Consider the following 24,069-nt stretch of genomic DNA (forward strand, 5'->3'; position numbering starts at 1 on the left):
GACTCCGTCTGTTGGGTTCCGTCTGTTGGGATCCGTCTGTTATGCTCCGTCTGTTGGACTCCGTCTGTTGGGCTCCGTCAGTTGGGATCCGTCTGTTGGGATCCGTCTGTTGGGATGCGTCTGTTGGGATCCGTCTGTTGGGATCCGTCTGTTGGACTCCGTCTGTTGGGTTCCGTCTGTTGGGATCCGTCAATTGGGCTCCGTCTTTTGGGATCCGTCTGTTGGGATCCGCCTGTTGGGATCCGTCTGTTGAACTCCGTCTGTTGGGCTCCGTTTGTTGGGCTCCGTCTGTTGTGCTCAGTCTTTTAGGATCCGTTTGTTGGGATCCGCCTGTTGGGATCCGTCTGTTGGGCTCCCTCTGTTGGGATCCATCTGTTGAACTCCGTCTGTTGTGCTCCGTCTGTTGGGATCCGTCTGTTGGGATGCGTCTGTTGAGATCCGTCTGTTGGACTCCGTCTGTTGGGCTCCGTCTGTTGGGATGCGTCTGTTGGGATGCGTCTGTTGGTCTCCGTCTGTTGGGCTCTGTCTTTTGGGCTCTGTCTGTTGGGCTCTGTCTGTTGGGCTTCGTCTGTTGGGCTCCGTCTGTTGACCGCCATTTACACTAGGAAGTTCAAGTTAGCTTGGCGTGAAACAATTGGCTTAGAATGAATGCTTGAGTGTAGAGTAATGTAAAACACAGCAAGAGGAGGTCCACTCACCACAATAAACTGTTGGGCCTGGCTGAAGGACTTGAGGACGAAGGCCGACAACCAGGTGGAGCCGGAGTCGTCAGCGTTGCCGAAGGCGCTGAAGGAGCCGTCACCTCTACGGTAGAGGAGCTCCCGTTGGTACCCTGCAGGCAGCCACTAATGTAATTATCGCCAACTAATACATTAACTAGTTACTATAACACGCGCTTATAACAAAAGTATAAAAATTAAAGAAACAACAGAAAGCCAATTGCCATATACATGTCTCACCTGCACTAGAAACAATTAAGTGATCTACACGTCTGTTACGGTATCCCGAAATTTGCAACACAAATCAACAAACATGTTTCCATACCAGTATTTACCCAGGACTTCGACGGGTATTTCGACGGTCTTCCTGATTGTTTTGCACGTTATGGGAATATTGCTTAATTCATTTTCTTCCTTTGCTTAAAACATGTTTGTATTTTTTAAATTGTCTAATCTTTCTAGTGTGAACACTGATGTAAAATATTCATATACGTTGGCTGCCTTTTTATCATTAATTGAAATTTGGTTGGACTTATCTTCGAAGGGTCCTATCGAGTCTTTTGTCTTTATTCTACTTCTCTGGTGGGCATAAATATACTTTGGATCTTTCATTATATTCTGAGCAAGTTTTCTTTCATAGTTCCTTTTACCTGTTCTTGTGCCCTGAGCAGAGAAATAAAAGCCCTTCTATATGTGTGAACCCGTGTGCCTCCTGGTGGACTCTTAATTCTTTCAGAGGTTTTGCCTTGCTGTTATAGCACTGGTGACAACCCGTCATCCACCTCCTCCTCCTCCTCCTTTTACTTTTTGGTACTCACTCAGATCCAAGCTCAGTGATGATTTTTTTTTAATTTCCCCACGAAGCTCCCAAGTCTCCGACTACCAGGAGGTATTTTGCAGTTCCTGTCTCATTCTGTGATGCAGGAACTGCATCATACAGGAACTCCTCGAAAGCAGTCTAGAACGTCATCGTTCCAGACCTTTATATGGGTTTCTATAATTGTGTTCTATCTTAGAATATTACGGGGCGAGCTTCTCCTCTTGCTGAGTTTGATCGACCACGACCTCTTCTGGTGTTAGCACAAGGTCCAGAATGTTACTGCCTCGTGTGGGCTCTACCACGTGCTGAATAAAAAATATGAGTCTTGTACCAGGCCAGGAAATTGTTCCTCTTCGGCTTGTGATTTTGGATTCACCCAAAATCCATTGTGTAGTGATTAAAATCTACCATTATGAGAGCTTGGACTTCACCATATTTTTCACGATATGTAAATCTTGAAATTCCTCTTCTGAAGCTGTGTCTGCCCTGTAGCCTACTTCCACACTCTATTATAATTTCCAATAACGATGAGCCAGCTGCCACCGTTACAGCTGCCACTGCCTACCAGCTGTAACGGTGAGCAAGCTGTACCTTTGTGCTAGCTGCAACGGTGAGCCAGCTGTAACTGAGCCAGCTGTAACGGTGAGCCAACTGTAACGTTGAGCTAGCTCTAACTGAGCCATCTGTAACGGCGAGCCAGCTGTAACGTTGAGCCAGCTCTAACTGAGCCAGCTGTAACAATGAGCCAGCTGTAACGGTGAGCCAGTCAGATACCAATCAAGTGGTAACCCGGCATCTGGTCCCCGCGGTGTTCCACACTCTGGATGCCATCGACAGTAGAGTACAAATTTCGGCGTTTTAAAGGTATTTTATCAATTATAATCATTGTGATAATTAGCATATACCTCCTTAGTTTGGTACCCAACCACTTGGGCTGGACGGTAGAGTGACGTTCTCGCTTCATGCAGGTCGGCGTTCAATCCCCGACCGTCCAATTGGTTGGGCACCATTCCTTTCCCCCGTCCCATTCCAAACCCTTATCCTGACCCCTTCCAAGTGCTATATAGTCGTGATGACTTGGCGCTATCTCCTGATAATTCCCTTCCTTAGTTTGGTTCGTGTAGTTTCAAATGCTTATTGTTAGCACAGTGGTCTACGTATTTGGTTAATAACCTCGGGATTTATTCTCTAGGTCGGACAGAAACGGTTGGACATTTTTTTCCCTGCGCACGATGTTTACCTAGCGGTAAATAGGTAATCAAGTAGCAGTAAATAGGTGTAAATCCACCTAAATCCACTCACCTAGCATTAAATAGATACTCACCTAGGGTAAATAGATACTCACCTAGCAGTAAATAGGTACTCACCTAGCAGTAAATAGATACTCACCTAGCAGTAAATAGATACTCACCTAGCAGTAAATAGATACTCACCTAGCAGTAAATAGATACTCACCTAGCAGTAATTAGGTACTCACCTAGCAGTAAATAGGTACTCACCTAGCAGTAAATAGGTACTCACCTAGCAGTAAATAGGTACTCGAGAGTTTCTAAAGTGTAGTAGAGCCACCAGGGTTAGCTATAGTTGTCTACGGGGGACCTGGAATAAGCCCAAGTACGGGCTCTCTGCCTGACGACGATATCAATAAGAGACGTATACCACATTGTTAGAGTTTGCTGACGAGGCGGCCAGAGTTGTTCTGAAGCACATGTAAACTCCGGCCCACACTTGTTCACAGTAAACTAACGCGTTTAGCATTAACTCAGGTTATAAACATGGGCACGTCCAGGAACAATTGTGGGCCGTAGTTTTGATGACTAATACGGGATCACCATAGCCCGTGCTGCTTGGAACTTTTGTTCCGAGTAGCTGAATCTAAAACAACAACAACATTACTTAGCTTGAGGGACAGCAGGTACTGACCAGTCATCACCCACGTTGTCAGACCTCAGACCGACCATAGCCAGAAATATTGGCTAACTGTCCTTACATAGATAGAGATAATAATGAGGTTACCGGTCTTCATGTAGGTGAGGAGCCTCCTGGTGGTCTCCGGGGTGGTCTGGTTGGAGGCCTTCAGGTACTGCATGATGAAGATGTTGGGCACGAAGTTGATCATGTTCTGCTCCCCACACCCGTACGGCATCCGGATCAGGCTCCCCAAATTCTTCAAGGAATTATGGAAATATTCTGGGTTATAATGTGTTAAGAAGCCGTTGCACATGCACCAAGCATCCACCGTTGTATGCATGCAACACGGTGTATGTAAAGTGTATGCAACACGGTGTATGTAAAGTGCATGCAACACTTTATTATTAGTGTCATCAGCAAGTCACTCACTTCACAAGAAATTACAGTGTAATAATTTCTTGTGATGTCAAATCAGAAGGAAAATTATATTTAAAATGACTACTATAAGAACTATATAAGATGATATTTAAACGGAGATTGAATTATTGTTCTAAATATTTGAAAAATAATTGTTTCATTAATTTACTTAACTTCAAAGAAAGAACACCACAAAATTTTATAAAAATAGAGAATGGAGCATTAATTGTTCTATAGTATCCAACATGAAAGTCGATAAGACATATAATTTTTTATTTTAATCAATTAGTGTATATAAAGATATCATGATGCCCAAACAGGTGATATGAGAGCCCAGAATATCTTACCTGACAATGGTATTGAGCTGCACTAATGTTTACTCTGATGCATGTTAGTATGTAACCAACATATGTGGGGATATTGCTCACCTTGTTACACTGATCTCTCAACAAGATAGTCCCTATGGTTTAAGGTTTACACATAACTATCACAGAGAACATGAGTGAGTGAGTGAGTGAGTGAGTACCTCGAGTGTGAGAGCGATGAGGTCACCGACGGCCGTGACCCAGCCTCGCTCTGACCCCTCCACCATGACCTGTGGGGTCTCCAGCTCCCACGCCTCCAGCGAGTCCTCGCCAGTCTCAAAGTCTGCAACAACAACAAATATACTTCACCAAATATCTAAACAATATACAATGAGTGTTTCCTAAAACAAGTCTTGTGTAGGTCCTTTCAGCAAACTCAACTTCAATAATAAACGGATAAACTGGGAGCAAATAAACCAGGACTTCACAGAAATAAACTGGGAAGAACAGCTAGGAAATGCAAACCTGAACCAGTGCCTGGAAAAAATAAGCTCAGTAGCACTAGAAATATGTTCAAACCGCATACCCCTAAGAAAAAAGAGAAAGAGATGCAGATTGGAACGGGAACGTCGTTCCCTATATAGGCGAAGAAAACGAATCGCGGAACAACTTGTGAGTCGCACCCTATCTCAAGAAGGGCGAAAAAGGTTAGGTAGAGAAATAGAAACAATTGAACTCAAGCTACAAGAATCATACAAAATCCAGGGGAGGCAAAGAGAGCAAAAGGCCATCAGTGAAATAGAGAGAAATCCGAAATATTTTTTCTCCTATGCAAAATCAAGATCAAAAACCACATCTAGTATTGGGCCCCTGCGAAAGGGAGATGGAACTTTCACCGATGACAACAAAGAAATGAGCGAGTTACTGAGGAAGCAGTACGACTCTGTTTTCAGCAAGCCATTAAATGCACTAAAGATTGATAACCCAAATGAATCTTTTATGGATATGATACCAACATGAAATCACATATCAGACGTCGCCCAATCCCCACTAGATTTTGAAGAAGCCATAAACAGTATGCCTATGCACTCTGCACCAGACCCGGATTCTTGGAACTCCATATTCATCAAGAACTGTAAAAAACCACTATCGCAGGCCCTTCACATTCTGTGGAGACAAAGCCTAGATACTGGCGTTATCCCTGACATACTAAAAACAGCAGAGATAGCACCACTCCATAAAGGAGGAAATAAGGCAGAGGCAAAAAATTACAGACCGATTGCACTAACATCGCATATCATAAAAATTTTTGAGAGAGTGCTAAGAAGTAAGATCACAAAATACATGGAATCACAGCATCTCCATAACCCCGGACAACATGGTTTCAGAACAGGGAGCTCTTGCCTGTCGCAGTTGCTGGACCACTATGATATGCATTAGATGCTATGGAAGACAAACAAAACGCTGATGTAATTTACACAGATTTCGCAAAAGCTTTTGATAAATGTGACCATGGTGTTATTGCACATAAAATGCGTTCAAAAGGAATTACCGGGAAAATAGGCAGATGGATCTACAATTTCCTGACTAACAGAACCCAATGTGTAATAGTCAACAAAATAAAATCCAGCCCATCAACCGTGAAGAGCTCAGTCCCCCAGGGTACTGTGCTTGCTCCAGTACTTTTTCTCATCCTCATATCGGACATAGACCAGAACACAACCTATAGCACTGTATCATCCTTTGCAGATGACACTAGGATTTTCATGAGAGTTGGCAACATAGAGGACACGGCAAACCTCCAATCAGATGTAGATCAGGTCTTTCTATGGGCTACAGAAAATAATATGGTGTTTAACGAGGATAAGTTCCAGCTCATGCGCTACGGAAAAATTGAAAATATAAAAACAGAAACCACGTACAAAACTCAGGCAAATCATAACATAGAACGAAAAGGCAATGTAAAGGATCTGGGTGTACTCATGTCGGAAGACCTTACCTTTAAAGAACACAATAAAGTAGCCGTCACAACTGGAAGAAAAATTACAGGTTGGATAATAAGAACTTTTCACACTAGAGATGCTATACCGATGATGATACTTTTCAAAACGCTTGTGCTCTCTAGAGTGGAGTACTGCTGCACAATGACAGCCCCTTTCAAAGCTGGAGAAATTGCTGACCTAGAGAGCGTGCAGAGATTCTTTACTGCTAGAATCCACTCAGTAAAACATCTAAATTACTGGGACCGACTAAAGAGCCTAGATCTGTACTCCCTTGAGCGCAGGCGGGAGAGATACATAATAATTTACACGTGGAAAATAATTGAGGGGCTGGTCCCAAACCTGCACACAGAAATAACACCACATGAGACTAGAAGACATGGCAGGATGTGCAGAATACACCCGTTGAAAAGCAGAGGTACAACAGGTACTCTGAGAGAGAACTCTATCAACATCAGAGGCCCGAGACTGTTCAACACGCTTCCACTACACATAAGGGGCATAACTGGCAAACCCCTCACAGTGTTCAAGAGAGAACTGGATAAGCACCTCCAAAGGATACCTGATCAACCAGGCTGTGACTCATACGTCAGGCTGCGAGCAGCCGCGTCTAACAGCCTGGTTGATCAGTCCAGCAACCATGAGGCCTGGTCGACGACCGGGCCGCGGGGACACTAAGCCCCGGAAGCACCTCAAGGTAGCCTCAAGGTAGGTAGGTCATTTCTAATACAAAAATAATGACTAGCACTGGAACAAAATTTTGGTAGAGCAGTGTGAGGACTGCATATATAACTCTAGATGGGGTACCCAGCGATGTCCAGGTCTCTCCCCCCCCCCCCTCAACCCCTCCTCCTCACTCCAACTCCCTAATTCCCTGTCATTCCCATCCTACCTCCCTCCATCCATTAACAGCCGAGAAATCTGCTTGTGAGCAAACTATGAAATTAATAATATTGGTTTGATTGTCCTTAGAGTCGGTGTTTGTAGCAATAGGAGCAAATCCAACTTAAGGAGGGGCATGAGGGGTCGAATGCATCCACCTTTGACGCTTACCATACAATAACAATTCACCATGGAAAGTTGAATGAGGCTAATTACAACCATCGCCTCCAACCGAAGATAGACTAACAAGCAGACATTCTCTTTTACAGATATACTAAAGGAGGATACCCGGCTGTGCTCGGGTCTCCCTCGCCCCTATCTCCGAATCTTCCCCTTCTCATCTTGCTTTCCCTATCCCGTCTTTTCTTCCCATCTCCTCCCATGTCAAACTTTCTCCCCGTTGATCCCCCCTTCTCTCCTGTACACCTTTTCCAATCTCCCCCTCTCTCCAGTACCCTACTTAAGCATCCTTCTTCTACCCATTGTTCAAGCATTCTTCTTCTACCACCTTTTCCTTGCCTGTGAGCTGCCGACGCCTGACCTTACCACTGTACCGCGGTGGAGTAAGCGGCTGGCAGCGCCTTGGTCACCAGTCACTAAATAGCTCCAGGTGATAGTCTCTGATATATATCACATTAGTGTGATTTATCTGTTTATTATTATTAATTATCGTTATCAGTATAATGACAAGGTCAATATCACCAAACATCTCACCGAGTCTAGTGTAAGAGAGAGATGGGACTGATGGCATATGATCATGCAAAATGATCTGGTCGTTAGCCGCGTGAAGCACCAATGTAGAGTTGGGCCTAGAGCTTAAGTAACGAGCCGAGTGTTGACAGTCACACTGATCACTGAGGGTGACAGTCACACTGATCACTGAGGGTGACAGTCACACTGGTCACTGAGGGTGACAGTCACACTGGTCACTGAGGGTGACAGTCACACTGGTCACTGAGGGTGACAGTCACACTGATCACTGAGGGTGACAGTCACACTGGTCACTGAGGGTGACAGTCACACTGGTCACTGAGGGTGACAGTCACACTGGTCACTGAGGGTGACAGTCACACTGGTCACTGAGGGTGACAGTCACACTGGTCACTGAGGGTGACAGTCACACTGGTCACTGAGGGTGACAGTCACACTGGTCACTGAGGGTGACAGTCACACTGATCACTGAGGGTGACAGTCACACTGGTCACTGAGGGTGACAGTCACACTGGTCACTGAGGGTGACAGTCACACTGGTCACTGAGGGTGACAGTCACACTGGTCACTGAGGGTGACAGTCACACTGGTCACTGAGGGTGACAGTCACACTGGTCACTGAGGGTGACAGTCACACTGATCACTGAGGGTGACAGTCACACTGGTCACTGAGGGTGACAGTCACACTGATCACTGAGGGTGACAGTCTCACTGGTCACTGAGGGTGACAGTCACACTGATCACTGAGGGTGACAGTCTCACTGGTCACTGAGGGTGACAGTCACACTGATCACTGAGGGTGACAGTCACACTGATCACTGAGGGTGACAGTCACACTGATCACTGAGGGTGACAGTCACACTGATCACTGAGGGTGACAGTCACACTGATCACTGAGGGTGACAGTCACACTGATCACTGAGGGTGACAGTCACACTGATCACTGAGGGTGACAGTCACACTGATCACTGAGGGTGACAGTCACACTGATCACTGAGGGTGACAGTCACACTGATCACTGAGGGTGACAGTCACACTGATCACTGAGGGTGACAGTCACACTGATCACTGAGGGTGACAGTCACACTGATCACTGAGGGTGACAGTCACACTGATCACTGAGGGTGACAGTCACACTGATCACTGAGGGTGACAGTCACACTGATCACTGAGGGTGACAGTCACACTGATCACTGAGGGTGACAGTCACACTGATCACTGAGGGTGACAGTCACACTGATCACTGAGGGTGACAGTCACACTGATCACTGAGGGTGACAGTCACACTGATCACTGAGGGTGACAGTCACACTGATCACTGAGGGTGACAGTCACACTGATCACTGAGGGTGACAGTCACACTGATCACTGAGGGTGACAGTCACACTGATCACTGAGGGTGACAGTCACACTGATCACTGAGGGTGACAGTCACACTGATCACTGAGGGTGACAGTCACACTGATCACTGAGGGTGACAGTCTCACTGATCACTGAGGGTGACAGTCACACTGATCACTGAGGGTGACAGTCACACTGATCACTGAGGGTGACAGTCACACTGATCACTGAGGGTGACAGTCACACTGATCACTGAGGGTGACAGTCACACTGATCACTGAGGGTGACAGTCACACTGATCACTGAGGGTGACAGTCACACTGATCACTGAGGGTGACAGTCACACTGATCACTGAGGGTGACAGTCACACTGATCACTGAGGGTGACAGTCACACTGATCACTGAGGGTGACAGTCACACTGATCACTGAGGGTGGTACACGGCTACACAACAATGATGGTAAATCCTTACCTTTAGAACAGATGTACTTGCTCCAGGTCTTCTCTCTCAGGAACCCCTCGGCCTCCACTGTGATGGGTTTTATCAGCGAGTCTCTGAAAACGATTATAGGAAAGTACTTAAACCACCTCGTTCTATTTATACTAGCATACTGTTTAGCTAGTTTATGAAGAACTATTACAAAGTTATTATGATTGTATTGGATGAATTAAGCAATTAAGTGTATCTCTTGGAGTGTGCTAATCTCTAGGTTCTGGTTTACCCTTATTCACTATTCTTAAAATTTTCTATTTTATTTTTACGAGTTTCTTTTTACAAAAAAGGGATAAAAATCTAGAAAAATGTGCTAAATGTAATGAAATGTATCTTTTCTGGTGGAGCCCAAGTGGTCTTTGGCCTGCTGGATGTAACAGTGCCAGAATTTTGCACTTATGTAACAGTGCAAGTATTTTGCACTTATGTAACAGTGCAAGTATTTTGCACTCTTTCACGTATAATTGTGAGTTGTAATTGTGTGTGAGTGTATACGTGTGTGCGTGTTAGTCGAGAGCGAGGTGGTAGTTGGTGAGGTGAGCCTGCACAGCTTTGCTGACGGCAGTACTTTCAACAAAGAAGCCATGTTCTGGCTTGCGAGAGTACCCACCCCTGGCTCAGCCAGCGAGGTGGTTGAGCAGTGAGAGTGGAACCTTTGCAAGGGTGAGTACATCCAACCAGCTCCTCCATCCCGGCTGGTGATTAGCCATCACCCACCCCTGGGTGAACTTGTTAGTGAGGTAAGAGTTCAGTTATGCATTGTCTTAAACCAGAAGTGTGTCTTAGTGGTGACAAGCTAGTAGAGTCTAAACCATTTAGCCATGTATGGTGTGGGCGTGCATGGAGTGGGTGACCCCCCCCCCCATTTTAATTTGGTCAATATTATGTTAAATATTAGGATGTTAAAATGTTAAATATCAATTGCTGGAAATTGAAATAATTTCAAATAATTTGATTCGATAAATGTCTATGTGTAGAATAACAAGCTTGACTTTTGTTCAGTCCTCTCTTTGAACCAATGTCCCCTCAAGTAAGAGTTAAGACTAGAGAAATAACGAGATGAACAAGGTAGGAACGAGAGTGAGGGCACCGTGAGGTGAGTGAGGGAAGGTGTCGCTTGGTGAGAGGAGCTCGCGCGCCACCTCGCCTCACTTAACCAGTCGGGTTTACTTAGGAATTTATTAAGAAAGTGAAATTAAACAGTACTCCTGTCACATTGTTTAAGTGGAATTTATATTTAGTTTCAATGACAGGTGGTGGCAGCAAACATCAGAACATCTTAGAATATCAGTATAGTATAACATCATAGATAGTATAACAGAATAACAGTCTTGTCTACTCTCCCTACACCTTCTTATCCCTCCTTCCTTCATTCCTCCTACCTCCACTCTTCCAGTTCGCTCCCCGTTTTCTATCCCCACTCGTTTCTCTCTACCTTAGTTCCCCCCTCAACCTTATCCATGTTATCCAACGTTATCCCCTCCTTTCTTCCTTATTTTGCTTTACTTTTTCACAATCACAGAGTAGATAGAAAAATCAGATGTTATATGGAGATCAAAGCCAGAACCTGGCCTCTTGAGTGAGGTGCAAGAAGCAGGTGACTTGTCAACATCCTCACTGAGGAATCCATCCAGAAAGTAAGTCAAGCTTGACAGACAACTGCAGAGTTCATGGGAAATGAAGCATCAAACCTGCCAAACTATTCATTCCAAACAATTTGTTCACTCAAAACTAGCTCACGCCCGTTAATACTTATGGCCGGCACCAATCGGCTCGAAGCCCCTGCCAAGAGCCTGTTGCAGGTCAGTTCGGAGTGATGTACAAGGAACTAACTAACCTGGCAGGGATGGAGTCTGGGAGCCACCAGAACGAGGCGTTTTATTATATTCAATGATAGTTTTGTGGGAGGAGCCGCTTCATGGCTTCTTGAAGCTAACTAAAGAGCAGAAGGCAAACAACGAACTAATCAGGGATGATGAGGAGAAACGGCAGGTCTTAGGTCAAACAAGACCGACTGGGACCAGGAACTTTCACCAAATCCCCAGTGAGCACGATATCCAAGAGTGGTGCGGGTTCGACGATTAAACTAAATTAAATTAAACGTTGATGACGTTGATTCGGCGTTGAATTGGCGCTGTTCTTGGATACTGAGCCCACTGTGTTGGGCCCACAAGACCCGGTTAAACCATGTAAACCTCTAAGCCCCAAAGTCCTCGACATTTTTAAAGAAAAAACTGCAGCCAAAGCTGCATATTTACGAATATTAGAGTCCTGAGGGCAGACCACAAGCTGCTTAGCTTTCCTGACACAAGGAACGGGGTACCCAGGGAGTGGGGTCAGCCAACATAGCACCCACGAGGCAGAACCGGTGGCACGCAGACCTGCCAGGCATGAGTCATCTCGGGACCCCTCCGGGAACCACCTGAATCATTCTTGGCCAGAGAAGTAGAAGACAACAACCGAACAAACCGCCCACCAGTGACCAAAGAACAGAACCTCAGCCTGCAGAGGAGAGCATGAAGCTCCCCAACTCTGCAGCATCATCTCCCCAGCCAGAGTGCATGCGGATTATCCATTACCTATGGATAATCTGCCATGCACTCTGGCAGGAGCAAAGGATAATCCCTATGCACTCAGGCAAGGTAATCGAGTTCATCACTCTGCGGCATTGCTCAAATTGATTTTATCAGAGATATATCACATAAAGATTATTTACTTGTGCATTATCATTATTATTATTATTATTATTATTATTATTATTATCATTATTATTATTATTATTATTATTATTATTATTATTATTATTATCATTATTTCATTATTATAATCCTCATCATGACTTGAATACTGATGAGTAGTGAGGAAAGAAAGAATATTTTGCTGACCTTCTGTTGATGGATGAATCACCGGAGCCGCAGGGCTGCGAGTATTCATGGTCGACGAAGGCAGCTACGCTAATGTTGACTTCTCCGATCACCAGGGGTTTGATCCTCACTATGTGAACGACCTTGTCCTGTGCCGGGACACAAGAGCTACGCTTCCCGAGGACAATCTGCTCAGTCGCCTCCTCCAAGATCTGGTACTCCTCACTCTTCTGCACCCTCACAGACACCTAAACCAAGACAGTAGACACATAAGAATGAATGGCATCATTAATGTTTTGAGTGACAACGCAGTTACCGCTCCAGGATGATCTGTGAATGGCATGACTTAAGTTAGAATGAGGAGGTTAGACATTATCGTAAGTCACTGTTAGAAGAAGGAGCAAAGCCTAACACAGTCTGTATCGCTGGAAGCCAGGAAGACTGTGTAGCACAGTCTGTGTCGCTGGAAGACTGTGTAGCACAATCTGTGTCGCTGGAAGACTGTGTAGCACAGTCTGTGTCGCTGGAAGACTGTGTAGCACAGTCTGTGTCGCTGGAAGACTGTGTAGCACAGTCTGTGTCGCTGGAAGACTGTGTAGCACAGTCTGTGTCGCTGGAAGACTGTGTAGCACAGTCTGTGTTGCTGGAAGACTGTGTAGCACAGTCTGTGTCGCTGGACGCCAGGAAGACTGTGTATCACAGTCTGTGTCGCTGGACGCCAGGAAGACTGTGTAGCACAGTCTGTGTCGCTGGACGCCAGGAAGACTGTGTAGCACAGTCTGTGTCGCTGGAAGACTGTGTAGCACAGTCTGTGTCGCTGGACGCCAGGAAGACTGTGTATCACAGTCTGTGTCGCTGGAAGACTGTGTAGCACAGTCTGTGTCGCTGGAAGACTGTGTAGCACAGTCTGTGTCGCTGGAAGACTGTGTAGCACAGTCTGTGTCGCTGGAAGACTGTGTAGCACAGTCTGTGTCGCTGGAAGACTGTATAGCACAGTCTGTGTCGCTGGACGCCAGGAAGACTGTGTAGCACAGTCTGTGTCGCTGGAAGACTGTGTAGCACAGTCTGTGTCGCTGGACGCCAGGAAGACTGTGTAGCACAGTCTGTGTCGCTGGAAGACTGTGTAGCACAGTCTGTGTCGCTGGAAGACTGTGTATCACAGTCTGTGTCACTGGAAGACTGTGTAGCACAGTCTGTGTCGCTGGAAGACTGTGTAGCACAGTCTGTGTCGCTGGAAGACTGTGTAGCACAGTCTGTGTCGCTGGAAGACTGTGTAGCACAGTCTGTGTCGCTGGAAGACTGTGTAGCACAGTCTGTGTCGCTGGAAGACTGTGTAGCACAGTCTGTGTCGTTGGATATAATGCGCTATATAACACTCAAGACTCCAACACGATAACCAAAGGAGTTAGAACATGAAAATTGCATAAAATAATAATTAACAAAAAAATGATAAATTTTCAGTAGAGCTGAAACATATACCATAAACGAACATGTATGATAGACATTTAAGTAGTCAACTCCTGTATTCACCTTTCATATTTGTTTACAATGTTTTCAAGTCACTAACGAAAAATTTGACAAACACACTCATACAGAAGAGCCGTAACTCATCCCTTGAAAGCATTATTAGGCGAGAACAATTAGGTAGGCGCGCGCGCACACACACACACACACACACACACACACACACACACACACACACACACACACACACACACACACACACACACACACACACACAGAGCAGCTGAGAAAAGGTATGAAAATGATATAGCTAATAAAGCCAAGACCGAACCCAAGCTACTACACAGTCACATAAGGAGGAAGACAACAGTGAAGGAACAGGTGATGAAACTTAGGGTGGGCGAGGACAGGTACACAGAGAATGACAAAGAGGTGTGTGAAGAACTCAACAAAAGGTTCCAGGAGGTCTTTACAACAGAACAGGGAGATGTCGCGGCGCTAGAAGAGGTGGCAGCAAACCAGGTGACCTTGGATAGGTTCGAAATTACAAGAGATGAGGTCAAGAAGCACCAATTGGAGCTGGATGTGAGAAAAGCTGTTGGGCCGGATGGAATCTCGCCATGGGTATTGAAAGAGTGTGCAGGAGCACTTTGCCTACCACTCTCCATAGTGTATAGTAGGTCACTGGAAACGGGGGACCTACCAGAAATATGGAAGACTGCTAATGTAGTACCAATATACAAAAAGGGTGACAGACAAGAGGCACTGAACTACAGGCCAGTGTCCTTAACTTGTATACCATGCAAGGTGATGGAGAAGATTGTGAGAAAAACCTAGTAACACATCTGGAGAGAAGAGACTTCGTGACAACCCATCAACATGGGTTCAGGGAGGGTAAATCTTGCCCTACAGGATTGATAGAATTCTACGATCAGGTGACAAAGATTAAACAAGAAAGAGAAGGGTGGGCGGACTGCATTTTTTGGACTGTCGGAAAGCCTTTGACACAGTACCCCATAAAAGGTTGATGCATAAGCTAGAGAAACAGGCAGGAGTAACTGGTAGGGCGCTCCAGTGGATAAGGGAGTACCTAAACAATAGGAAGCAGAGAGTTACAGTGAGGGGTGAGACCTCAGACTGGCGTGAAGTCACCAGTGGAGTCCCACAGGGCTCTGTACTTGGACCTATCCTGTTTCTGATATACGTAAATGATCTCCCAGAGGGTATAGACTCATTCCTCTCAATGTTTGTTGACGACGCCAAAATTATGAGAAGGATTAAGACAGAGGAGGACAGCTTGAGGCTTCAAGAAGACCTGGACCAGCTGCAGGAATGGTCGAGCAAATGGCTGTTAGAGTTTAATCCAAGCAAATGTAATGTAATGAAGATAGGGGTAGGAAGCAGGAGACCAGATACAAGGTATCACTTGGGAGATGAAATACTTCAAGAGTCCGAGAGAGAGAAAGACCTGGGGGTTGATATCACGCCAGACCTGTCCCCTGATGCTTACATCAAGAGGATAGCAGTAGCAGCATATGCCAGGTTGGCTAACATAAGAACGGCCTTTAGAAACTTGTGTAAGGAATCTTTCAGAACATTATATACCACATATGTCAGACCAATCCTGGAGTATGCGGCACCAGCATGGAGTCCAAATGTAGTCAAGCATAAGACTAAAATGGAAAAGGTTCAGAGGTTTGCCACCAGACTAGTACCCGAGCTGAGAGGTATGAGCTACGAGGAGAGACTACGGGAATTAAACCTCACTTCGTTGGAAGACAGAAGAGTTTGGGGGACATGATCACCACATTCAAGATCCTCAAGGGAATTGACAGGGTTGATAAAGACAGGCTGTTTAACACAAGGGGCACACGCACTAGGGGACACAGGTGGAAACTGAGTGCCCAAATGAGCCACAGAGATATTAGAAAGAACTTTTTTAGTGTCAGAGTGGTTGACAAATGGAATGCATTAGGAAGTGATGTGGTGGAGGCTGACTCCATGCACAGTTTCAAGTGTAGATATGATAGAGCCCAATAGGCTCAGGAACCTGTACACCTGTTGATTGACAGTTGAGAGGCTGGACCAAAGAGCCAGAGCTCAACCCCCATAAGCACAACTAGGTGAGTACACACACAAACACACACACACACAAACACACACACACACACACACACACACACACACAGTCCCCTCTCTGGAGGGACATGATCACAACCTACAAAATCCTCAGGGGAATCGACCGGGTAAACAAGGATGAACTATTCAACACTGGTGGGACGCGAACAAGGGGACACAGGTGGAAGCTGAGTACCCAAATGAGCCACAGAGACGTTAGAAAGAACTTTTTCAGTGTCAGAGTAGTTAGTAAATGGAATGCACTAGGAAGTGATGTGGTGGAGGCTGACTCCATACACAGTTTCAAATGTAGATATGATAGAGCCCAGTAGGCTCAGGAATCTGTACACCAGTTGATTGACGGTTGAGAGGCGGGACCAAAGAGCCAGAGCTCAACCCCTGCAAGCACAATTAGGTGAGTACAATTAGGTGAGTACACACACAGGCCGGGCCGGGAGAAGGTAGGAGACACACGCGATTAGTGAGGTCCGCGGAAATTCGTCAATTTCTCGGGATATTGAAGGAGTATAGAGGCTAGATCATAGTATTTGGCCTCTCGCATTGTGTAGCTAGCAGGGTGCAACATAGCATAGTCATATCGCTAGCGATAGTGCGAAGATTTGGCGAAGAAACCAAAGTGGAGCATCACCGGTGCATGTAAGTGTGCGACCTGACCGGGTGGGACGCCCCGCCATGGAACTACCTGATTGTGCTGTTGAGTGGTGACTGTGATCAGTGGTACAGTGAATTAGTGAACTGTCACACAACGATACAGTGACTGACTCCAGAGCTTTGTGTAGACAGAGAAGAACCGACCTCATCAATCTACCAGCACTTAGTGAATCACCTAGTGGGAGACAACGACGGATAACCATCGTCATCATACATCGTCCATACATCGTCCCACGTACGTATACACGTACACAAGTGTGCACACGCTAGAACAGACACACACACACACGCACACACACACACACACACACACACACACACACACATGTACTAGCCGGCTGATAGAGAGAAATAGAGCAGTAGTAGTAGCAGGCATTAAAGAACAAACAGGGACCAGACCAAAGGAGCGGAGAGACAAGGACAAAAACATGATTAAAGAGATCCTTAAAGAGGTAAGGATGGAGGGAGCTGAGCGAAATGTTGAAAAGGTTTTCAGGCTTGGAAAGTACAACAAGGACAGAGACCGAATGATAAAGGTGGTTTTCATGAGCGAAATCGCGAAAGAGGAACTGCTAGCAAGGAAGTGTTGTCTAAAAGGTGTAGAGAAGTTCAAGAAAATATTCCTGCAGAGGGATATGACAAGGGAAGAGAGAATACGGACAGCAGACACGAGGAAGGAGCGCAGGGAGAGAGAAGGAAATCAGAGTACCACAACCCAGAACCCTACAATCCCAGAGGGAAGTGGAGAACCCTCCTCAAACAGTGCAACAGCCACAGGGATTGGGGCACCACCCCCACATGCTACCCAACAGACACCCAACCTGCCCCATCCCCTGTCAGCCCCCCACTAAGTACCCACCTAGGGCACCCTCCCCCCACCCACCCCCCTCCCCCCACTCACCCCCCTTCTCCCCCTCACCCCTCTCCCCAGGACCTCCCTTCTCCCCCATCCCCCATGCCCTCCCTTCTCCCACATGCCTTCCCGTCTCTCCCACCCCCCATGCCCTCCCTTCCCCCCCTCCCCCCTAAGCCCCCCACTCTCCCCCACCCCACCTAAGTCTTCCCCTCTCCCCCACTCCCCTAAACCCTCCCCTCTTCCTCACCCACCTCAGCCCTCCCTTTTCCCCCAAGCCCTCCACCTTTTTCTCTCCCCCCAAGCCCCCCCATCTCCCCTATCCCCCACAGCCTCTCCTCCCCCCATGCTTCCCCAACCCTCCCTCTCTTACCCACCCCCTGTACCCTCCCCCTCTTATCCACCCCCTGTACCCTCCCCCTCTTATCCACCCCCCGTACCCTCCCCCTCTTATCCACCCCCTGTACCCTCCCCCTCTCCCCCACCACCCCAAGCCCTCCCTCCTCCACCAATCCCCCCGTGCCAGGTCCCCCCAGCTCCCACTCACCCCAGATCCCAAAGGTCCCCCCCAGAAAAGAAGCAGAAGAGAGTCAGTTTCAGGGTGATGTACTCGAACATAGATGGGATCACAAGCAAGACAAGTGAACTAAGGGAAAGAGCACAAGAAGTTAACCCAGATGTAATCGGACTCACTGAAACAAAACTCTCTGGAATCATAACGAATGCCGTGTTTCCACAGGAGTATACAGTAATAAGGAAAGAGAGGGAAGGTAGGGGAGGAGGCAGAGTGGCCCTACTCATGAGAAGGGAATGGAGTTTTAAGGAGATGGCCATCCCGGGCTGTGAGGAGTTCAGAGACTACATAGCAGGCACCATGACAATGGGAGGACCAAGAATAGTAGTAGCAGTAATATACAACCCTCCACCAAATGACAGGAGACCCAGTCAAGAGTATGAAAACAACAACAAGGCAGTTAACACTATAATTGAGAGGGCAGCCTCTGCTGCCTGTAGAAATAGATCCCACCTGCTCATCATGGGCGACTTCAATCACGGAAAGATTGACTGGGAGAACAAGGAACCGCATGGAGGCGAGGATACGTGGAGAGCCAAACTATTGGAGGTGGTGACAAGCAACTTTTTAACCTAGCATGTCGGAGAACCCACAAGGATGAGAGGCAATGACGAACCAGCGAGACTCGACCTAGTCTTCACTCTGAACGACTCCGACATAAGAGAAATCGGTTTTGAGGACCCAGTAGGAATGAGCGACCACAGTGTACTGGTGTTTGAGTACTTGATTGAAGAAGGGTTATTGAACTCGAGGAGGGATACCGAAACCAAAAGGTTAGCATACCGAAAGGGAAACTATGAGGGGATAAGAAAATTCCTAACAGATATAGCATGGGAAACAGAGCTCAGGGGAAAGACGGCCCAAGATATGATGGATTACATCACGCAGAAGTGCAAGGACGCAGCAAACAAGTTTGTCCCAGTCCAAAAGGAAAACAGAGAAATGAAGATGAGAAACCCATGGTTTAATCAAAGATGTAGGCTAGCTAAGCAGCAAAGTAAAAGGGCATGGAGAAACTATAGGAATAACAGGACACTGGAGAGCAGAGAAAGATACCAGAATGCCAGGAATGAATCTGTCAGGATGAGAAGAGAGGCAGAAAGACAATACGAAAATGACATCGCAAGCAAGGCAAAGACTCAGCCTAAATTGCTGCATAGCCACATTAGGAGAAAAACAACAGTAAAGGAACAGGTTATGAGATTAAGGATAGGGGCGGAAGGATTCACTACAAATGACAAGGAAGTGTGTGAGGAAGTGAATAAGAAATTCCAGGAGGTCTTCACCCTAGAGCAAGGAGAAATTCCAGAGGTAAGTGAGGGAATAGCTAACCAGGAACCACTGGAAGAGTTTGAGATTACCAGTGGGGAAGTAAGGAAGTGTTTACTAGAGTTGGACGTGACGAAGGCTATAGGCCCAGATGGAATCTCCCCTTGGGTTCTAAAGGAAGGAGCAAGAGAACTGAGCCTACCACTCTCCATAGTGTATAACAAATCACTGGCAACAGGGGAACTGCCAGATATTTGGAAAGCAGCTAACGTAGTCCCGATATACAAGAAAGGGGATAGACAGGAGGCACTGAACTACAGGCCAGTGTCCCTAACCTGCATACCATGCAAGCTGATGGAGAAGATTGTGCGAAAAAAACTAGTGGAGCATCTGGAGCGAAGGAACTTTGTAACACAGCATCAACATGGGTTCAGGGATGGCAGGTCCTGCCTCACAGGGTTACTTGAATTCTACGACCAGGCAACAAAAATAAGGCAAGAAAGAGAAGGGTGGGCAGACTGCATATTTTTGGATTGTCAGAAAGCCTTTGATACAGTGCCACACAAGAGGCTAGTGCGAAAGTTGGAGATGCAGGCTGGAGTGAGAGGGAAGGTACTCCGGTGGATAGAGGAGTACCTAAGCAACAGGAGACAACGAGTCTGTGTGAGAGGTGAGGTCTCAGATTGGCGAGACGTCACAAGTGGAGTCCCGCAGGGGTCAGTCCTTGGACCTATACTGTTTCTGGTATATGTAAATGATCTCCCAGAGGGTATAGATTCGTTCCTCTCAATGTTTGCCGACGACGCAAAAACTATGAGGAGGATTAAAACAGAGGATGATAGTAGGAGGCTACAAGATGACCTGGATAGACTGAGTGAATGGTCCAACAAATGGCTGTTGAAGTTCAACCCGAGTAAATGCAAAGTAATGAAACTAGGCAGTGGAAACAGGAGGCCAGGCACAGGATACAGAATAGGAGATGAAGTACTTAATGAAACAGACAGAGAGAAAGATCTAGGAGTTGATATCACACCAAACCTGTCTCCTGAAGCCCACATAAAGAGAATATCGTCTGCGGCATATGCGAGGCTGGCTAACATCAGAACGGCGTTCAGGAACCTGTGTAAGGAATCATTCAGAATCTTGTACACCACATATGTAAGACCAATCCTGGAGTATGCGGCCCCAGCATGGAGCCCGTACCTTGTCAAGCACAAGACGAAGCTGGAAAAAGTCCAAAGGTATGCTACTAGACTAGTCCCAGAACTATGAGTTATGAGGAAAGGCTGCGGGAAATGCACCTTACGACACTGGAAGACAGAAGAGTAAGGGGGGACATGATCACAACCTACAAAATCCTCAGGGGAATCGACCGGGTAAATAAGGATGAACTATTCAACACTGGTGGGACGCGAACAAGGGGACACAGGTGGAAGCTGAGTACCCAAATGAGCCACAGAGACGTTAGAAAGAACTTTTTCAGTGTCAGAGTAGTTAGTAAATGGAATGCATTAGGAAGTGATGTGGTGGAGGCTGACTCCATACACAGTTTCAAATGTAGATATGATAGAGCCCAATAGGCTCAGGAATCTGTACACCAGTTGATTGACGGTTGAGAGGCGGGACCAAAGAGCCAGAGCTCAACCCCCGCAAGCACAATTAGGTGAGTACAATTAGGTGAGTACACACACACACACACACACACACACACACACACACACACACACACACACACACACACACACACACACACACACACACACACACACACACACACACACAATCGTTCAGTCAGGGGAAAAGGCATTAACACCTGGGATCAGGACCTTACTATCCCCCCCTCTTGACCCCCCCATCTGACCTGACCTGTCCTGGTCGCCATCTCCGCCCCCCCCCACCCCCAGTCCCCCGCATCGCCCATACACACACTCTTCCCCTCCCCACTCTTTCCCCCTCTCTCCCTCTCCCACTCCCTCTCTCTCCCACTCTTTATCTCTCCTATCTCTCCCACTCTCTCTCTCTACCACTATCTCTCTCCTGCTCTCTCTCTCTCTCTCTCTCTCTCTCTCTCTCTCTCTCTCTCTCTCTCTCTCTCTCTCTCTCTCTCTCTCTCTCTCTCTCTCTTTCTCTCTCTCTCTCTCTCTCTCTCTCTCTCTCTCTCTCTCTCTCTCTCTCTCTCTCTCTCTCTCTCTCTCTCTCTCTCTCTCTCTCTCTCTCTCTCTCTCTCTCTCTCTCCCTCCCTCTCTTTCCTTCCCCCTCCCTCTCTGCCCACACACACACACACACACACACACACACACACACACATACACACACACACACACACACACACACACACACACACACATACACACACACACACACACACACACACACACACACACACACACATACACACACACACACACACACACACACACACACACACACACACACACACACACACACACACACACACACACACTTTCCTTCTGGGAGAGGAAATTCTTCAGGAGTCAGAGAAGGAAAAAGACTTGGGGGTTGATATCACGCCAGACCTGTCTCCTGCAGCACATATCAAGCGGATAACATCAGCGGCATATGCCAGGCTGGCCAACATACGAACGGCATTCAGAAACTTGTGTAAAGAATCATTCAGAACTTTGTATACCACATATGTCAGGCCAATCCTGGAGTATGCAGCCCCAGCATGGAGTCCATATCTAGTCAAGGATAAGACTAAACTGGAAAAGGTTCAAAGGTTTGCCACCAGACTAGTACCCGAGCTGAGAGGTATGAGCTACGAGGAGAGACTACGGGAATTAAACCTCACTTCGCTGGAAGACAGAAGAGTTAGGGGGGACATGATCACCACATTCAAGATTCTGAAGGGGATTGATAGGGTAGATAAAGACAGTCTATTTAACACAAGGGGAACACGCACAAGGGGACACAGGTGGAAACTAAGTGCCCAAATGAGCCACAGAGATATTAGAAAGAACTTTTTTAGTGTCAGAGTGGTTGACAAATGGAATGCATTAGGGGGTGATGTGGTGGAGGCTGACTCCATACACAGTTTCAAGTGTAGATATGACAGAGCCCGATAGGCTCAGGAATCTGTACACCTGTTGATTGACGGTTGAGAGGCGGGACCAAAGAGCCAGAGCTCAAGCCCCGCAAACACAACTAGGTGAGTACTAGGTGAGTACACACACACACACACACACACCTCCCCCCCTCTCTCCCTCACCCGCTCTCTCCCTCTCCTCTCTCTCCCTCTCCCGCCTCTCTCTCCATCTCCTCCCCCCCCCTTCCCCTTCTACTTTCTTCTCACTTCAGTGGAAGGGTCGATTCCTCCCCACCCACCCATTTATCTCTCCCTTTATCACTCCCTTTCTCTCTCTCTCTTTCTCTCTCTCTTCCTCTCTCTCTCTCTCTCCCTCCCCCATCCCGCTCTGCCCTCCTAACAAATCCTATCACGGCACAACTATAGGAACAGGGTCAAGCATGGCAGCCAGAGGTACCAGGGGAACAGGGAAGAGCCAAGGTGACGAAATGAAGGAAATGTTCGCCCAGTTTCTGGAGGACATCAAGAGTGAGATGCAAGAAATGATGCAGGAAATGAAGAACAAAATAAGCAACCTGAAAAGAGAGCTGACAGCAGCAAAGGAGGAGATTAGAGCCCTCAAAGAGAATGGTATTGAGGCTGAGAATCAGAAAACCATCCAGAGAGAAGGTGGTAATAGTTTTTTGGATGAGAATGCCACAATAAAAGCAACATTTGCGGAAATACTAAAAAAAAATAACTCTGAAGTAATGACTGCAGTGATGGAGGTGGCCATGAAAGCAGCCACCTCACAGGAGACGGCACGCTCCACTAGCTAACTGCTGGAAAGGAACAGATCAGTGGTTGCTGTGGGTATTAAAGAGCAGGAAGGCTCTAATAGGACACAGTGGAATGACAAGGACAAAGCAGCAGTGAATGAAGTACTAAAGGCACTAGACATGGAAGGGGCTAAGCATAGCATTGAGAAGGTTTTCAGGCTAGGTTGGTACAACAAAGACCGAGACCGAATGATAAAGATAGTGTTTGCAAACGAGAGCACAAAAGAGAAGATCCTATCAAGGAAGAGTTGAGCTCCCTGAAAAACGTGGGAAAATTTAAAAATGTATTCCTCTAGAGAGACATGACAAGGGAGGAGAGAGCCGTGGCGGCAGAAGCAAGGAAGAGGCGCAGGGCGAGAGGGGAAAACCAGGAAGTCACAGCTCCCAACACAACACCCCCAGAGGCGAGGGGGGAACCCACAACCAGCTACCCAGTAACACCAGAAGGGAGGACAACCTCATCTCCCTCCTCTGCATAGGAAACCGCCCTACCCCAAACCCTCCCTGCCTCCACTCAAATGTTCAGCCAAATCTCCCCCCACACCCAATCCCCACCCTTCTACCCCTCCCCTCCTCCCGAGTCCTCCCTCCCGCACTTTCCTTCCCGTCCTCCCTCCCCTTTCACCCCATACCCTCCCTGTCCCTCCCCCTTCACTGGATCCCCCACCCCTCATCCCAGTATCCTCTGAGACCCTGTTATCCACCTCACAGGTCCTCACACCCATGGAACAGCCTCCCCCACCAGCAGAACACTCACCAAGGAGGCGATTTGAGAAGGGACAGAAGAAAGTG

General features: G+C 47.1%; 1 protein-coding gene across 3 annotated transcripts in view; it reads right to left on the reverse strand.

Moving 5' to 3' along the window:
• Nucleotides 1-24,069, reverse strand: part of LOC123764589 (alpha-1-inhibitor 3) — a 209,935-nt gene that overhangs the window by 36,927 nt on the left and 148,939 nt on the right. For all 3 annotated transcript variants that reach the window (XM_069314575.1, XM_069314574.1, XM_069314576.1), the window contains exons 17-21: nt 12,485-12,711; nt 9,579-9,661; nt 4,394-4,515; nt 3,556-3,706; nt 699-832 (exon numbers count right to left, since the gene is read on the reverse strand). In XM_069314575.1, coding sequence (XP_069170676.1) covers nt 699-832; nt 3,556-3,706; nt 4,394-4,515; nt 9,579-9,661; nt 12,485-12,711 — 717 coding nt within the window. The remainder of the gene's footprint in view (nt 1-698; nt 833-3,555; nt 3,707-4,393; nt 4,516-9,578; nt 9,662-12,484; nt 12,712-24,069) is intronic.

Source organism: Procambarus clarkii, chromosome 79 (assembly GCF_040958095.1).
Source record: "Procambarus clarkii isolate CNS0578487 chromosome 79, FALCON_Pclarkii_2.0, whole genome shotgun sequence".
Lineage (NCBI taxonomy): Eukaryota > Metazoa > Arthropoda > Malacostraca > Decapoda > Cambaridae > Procambarus > Procambarus clarkii.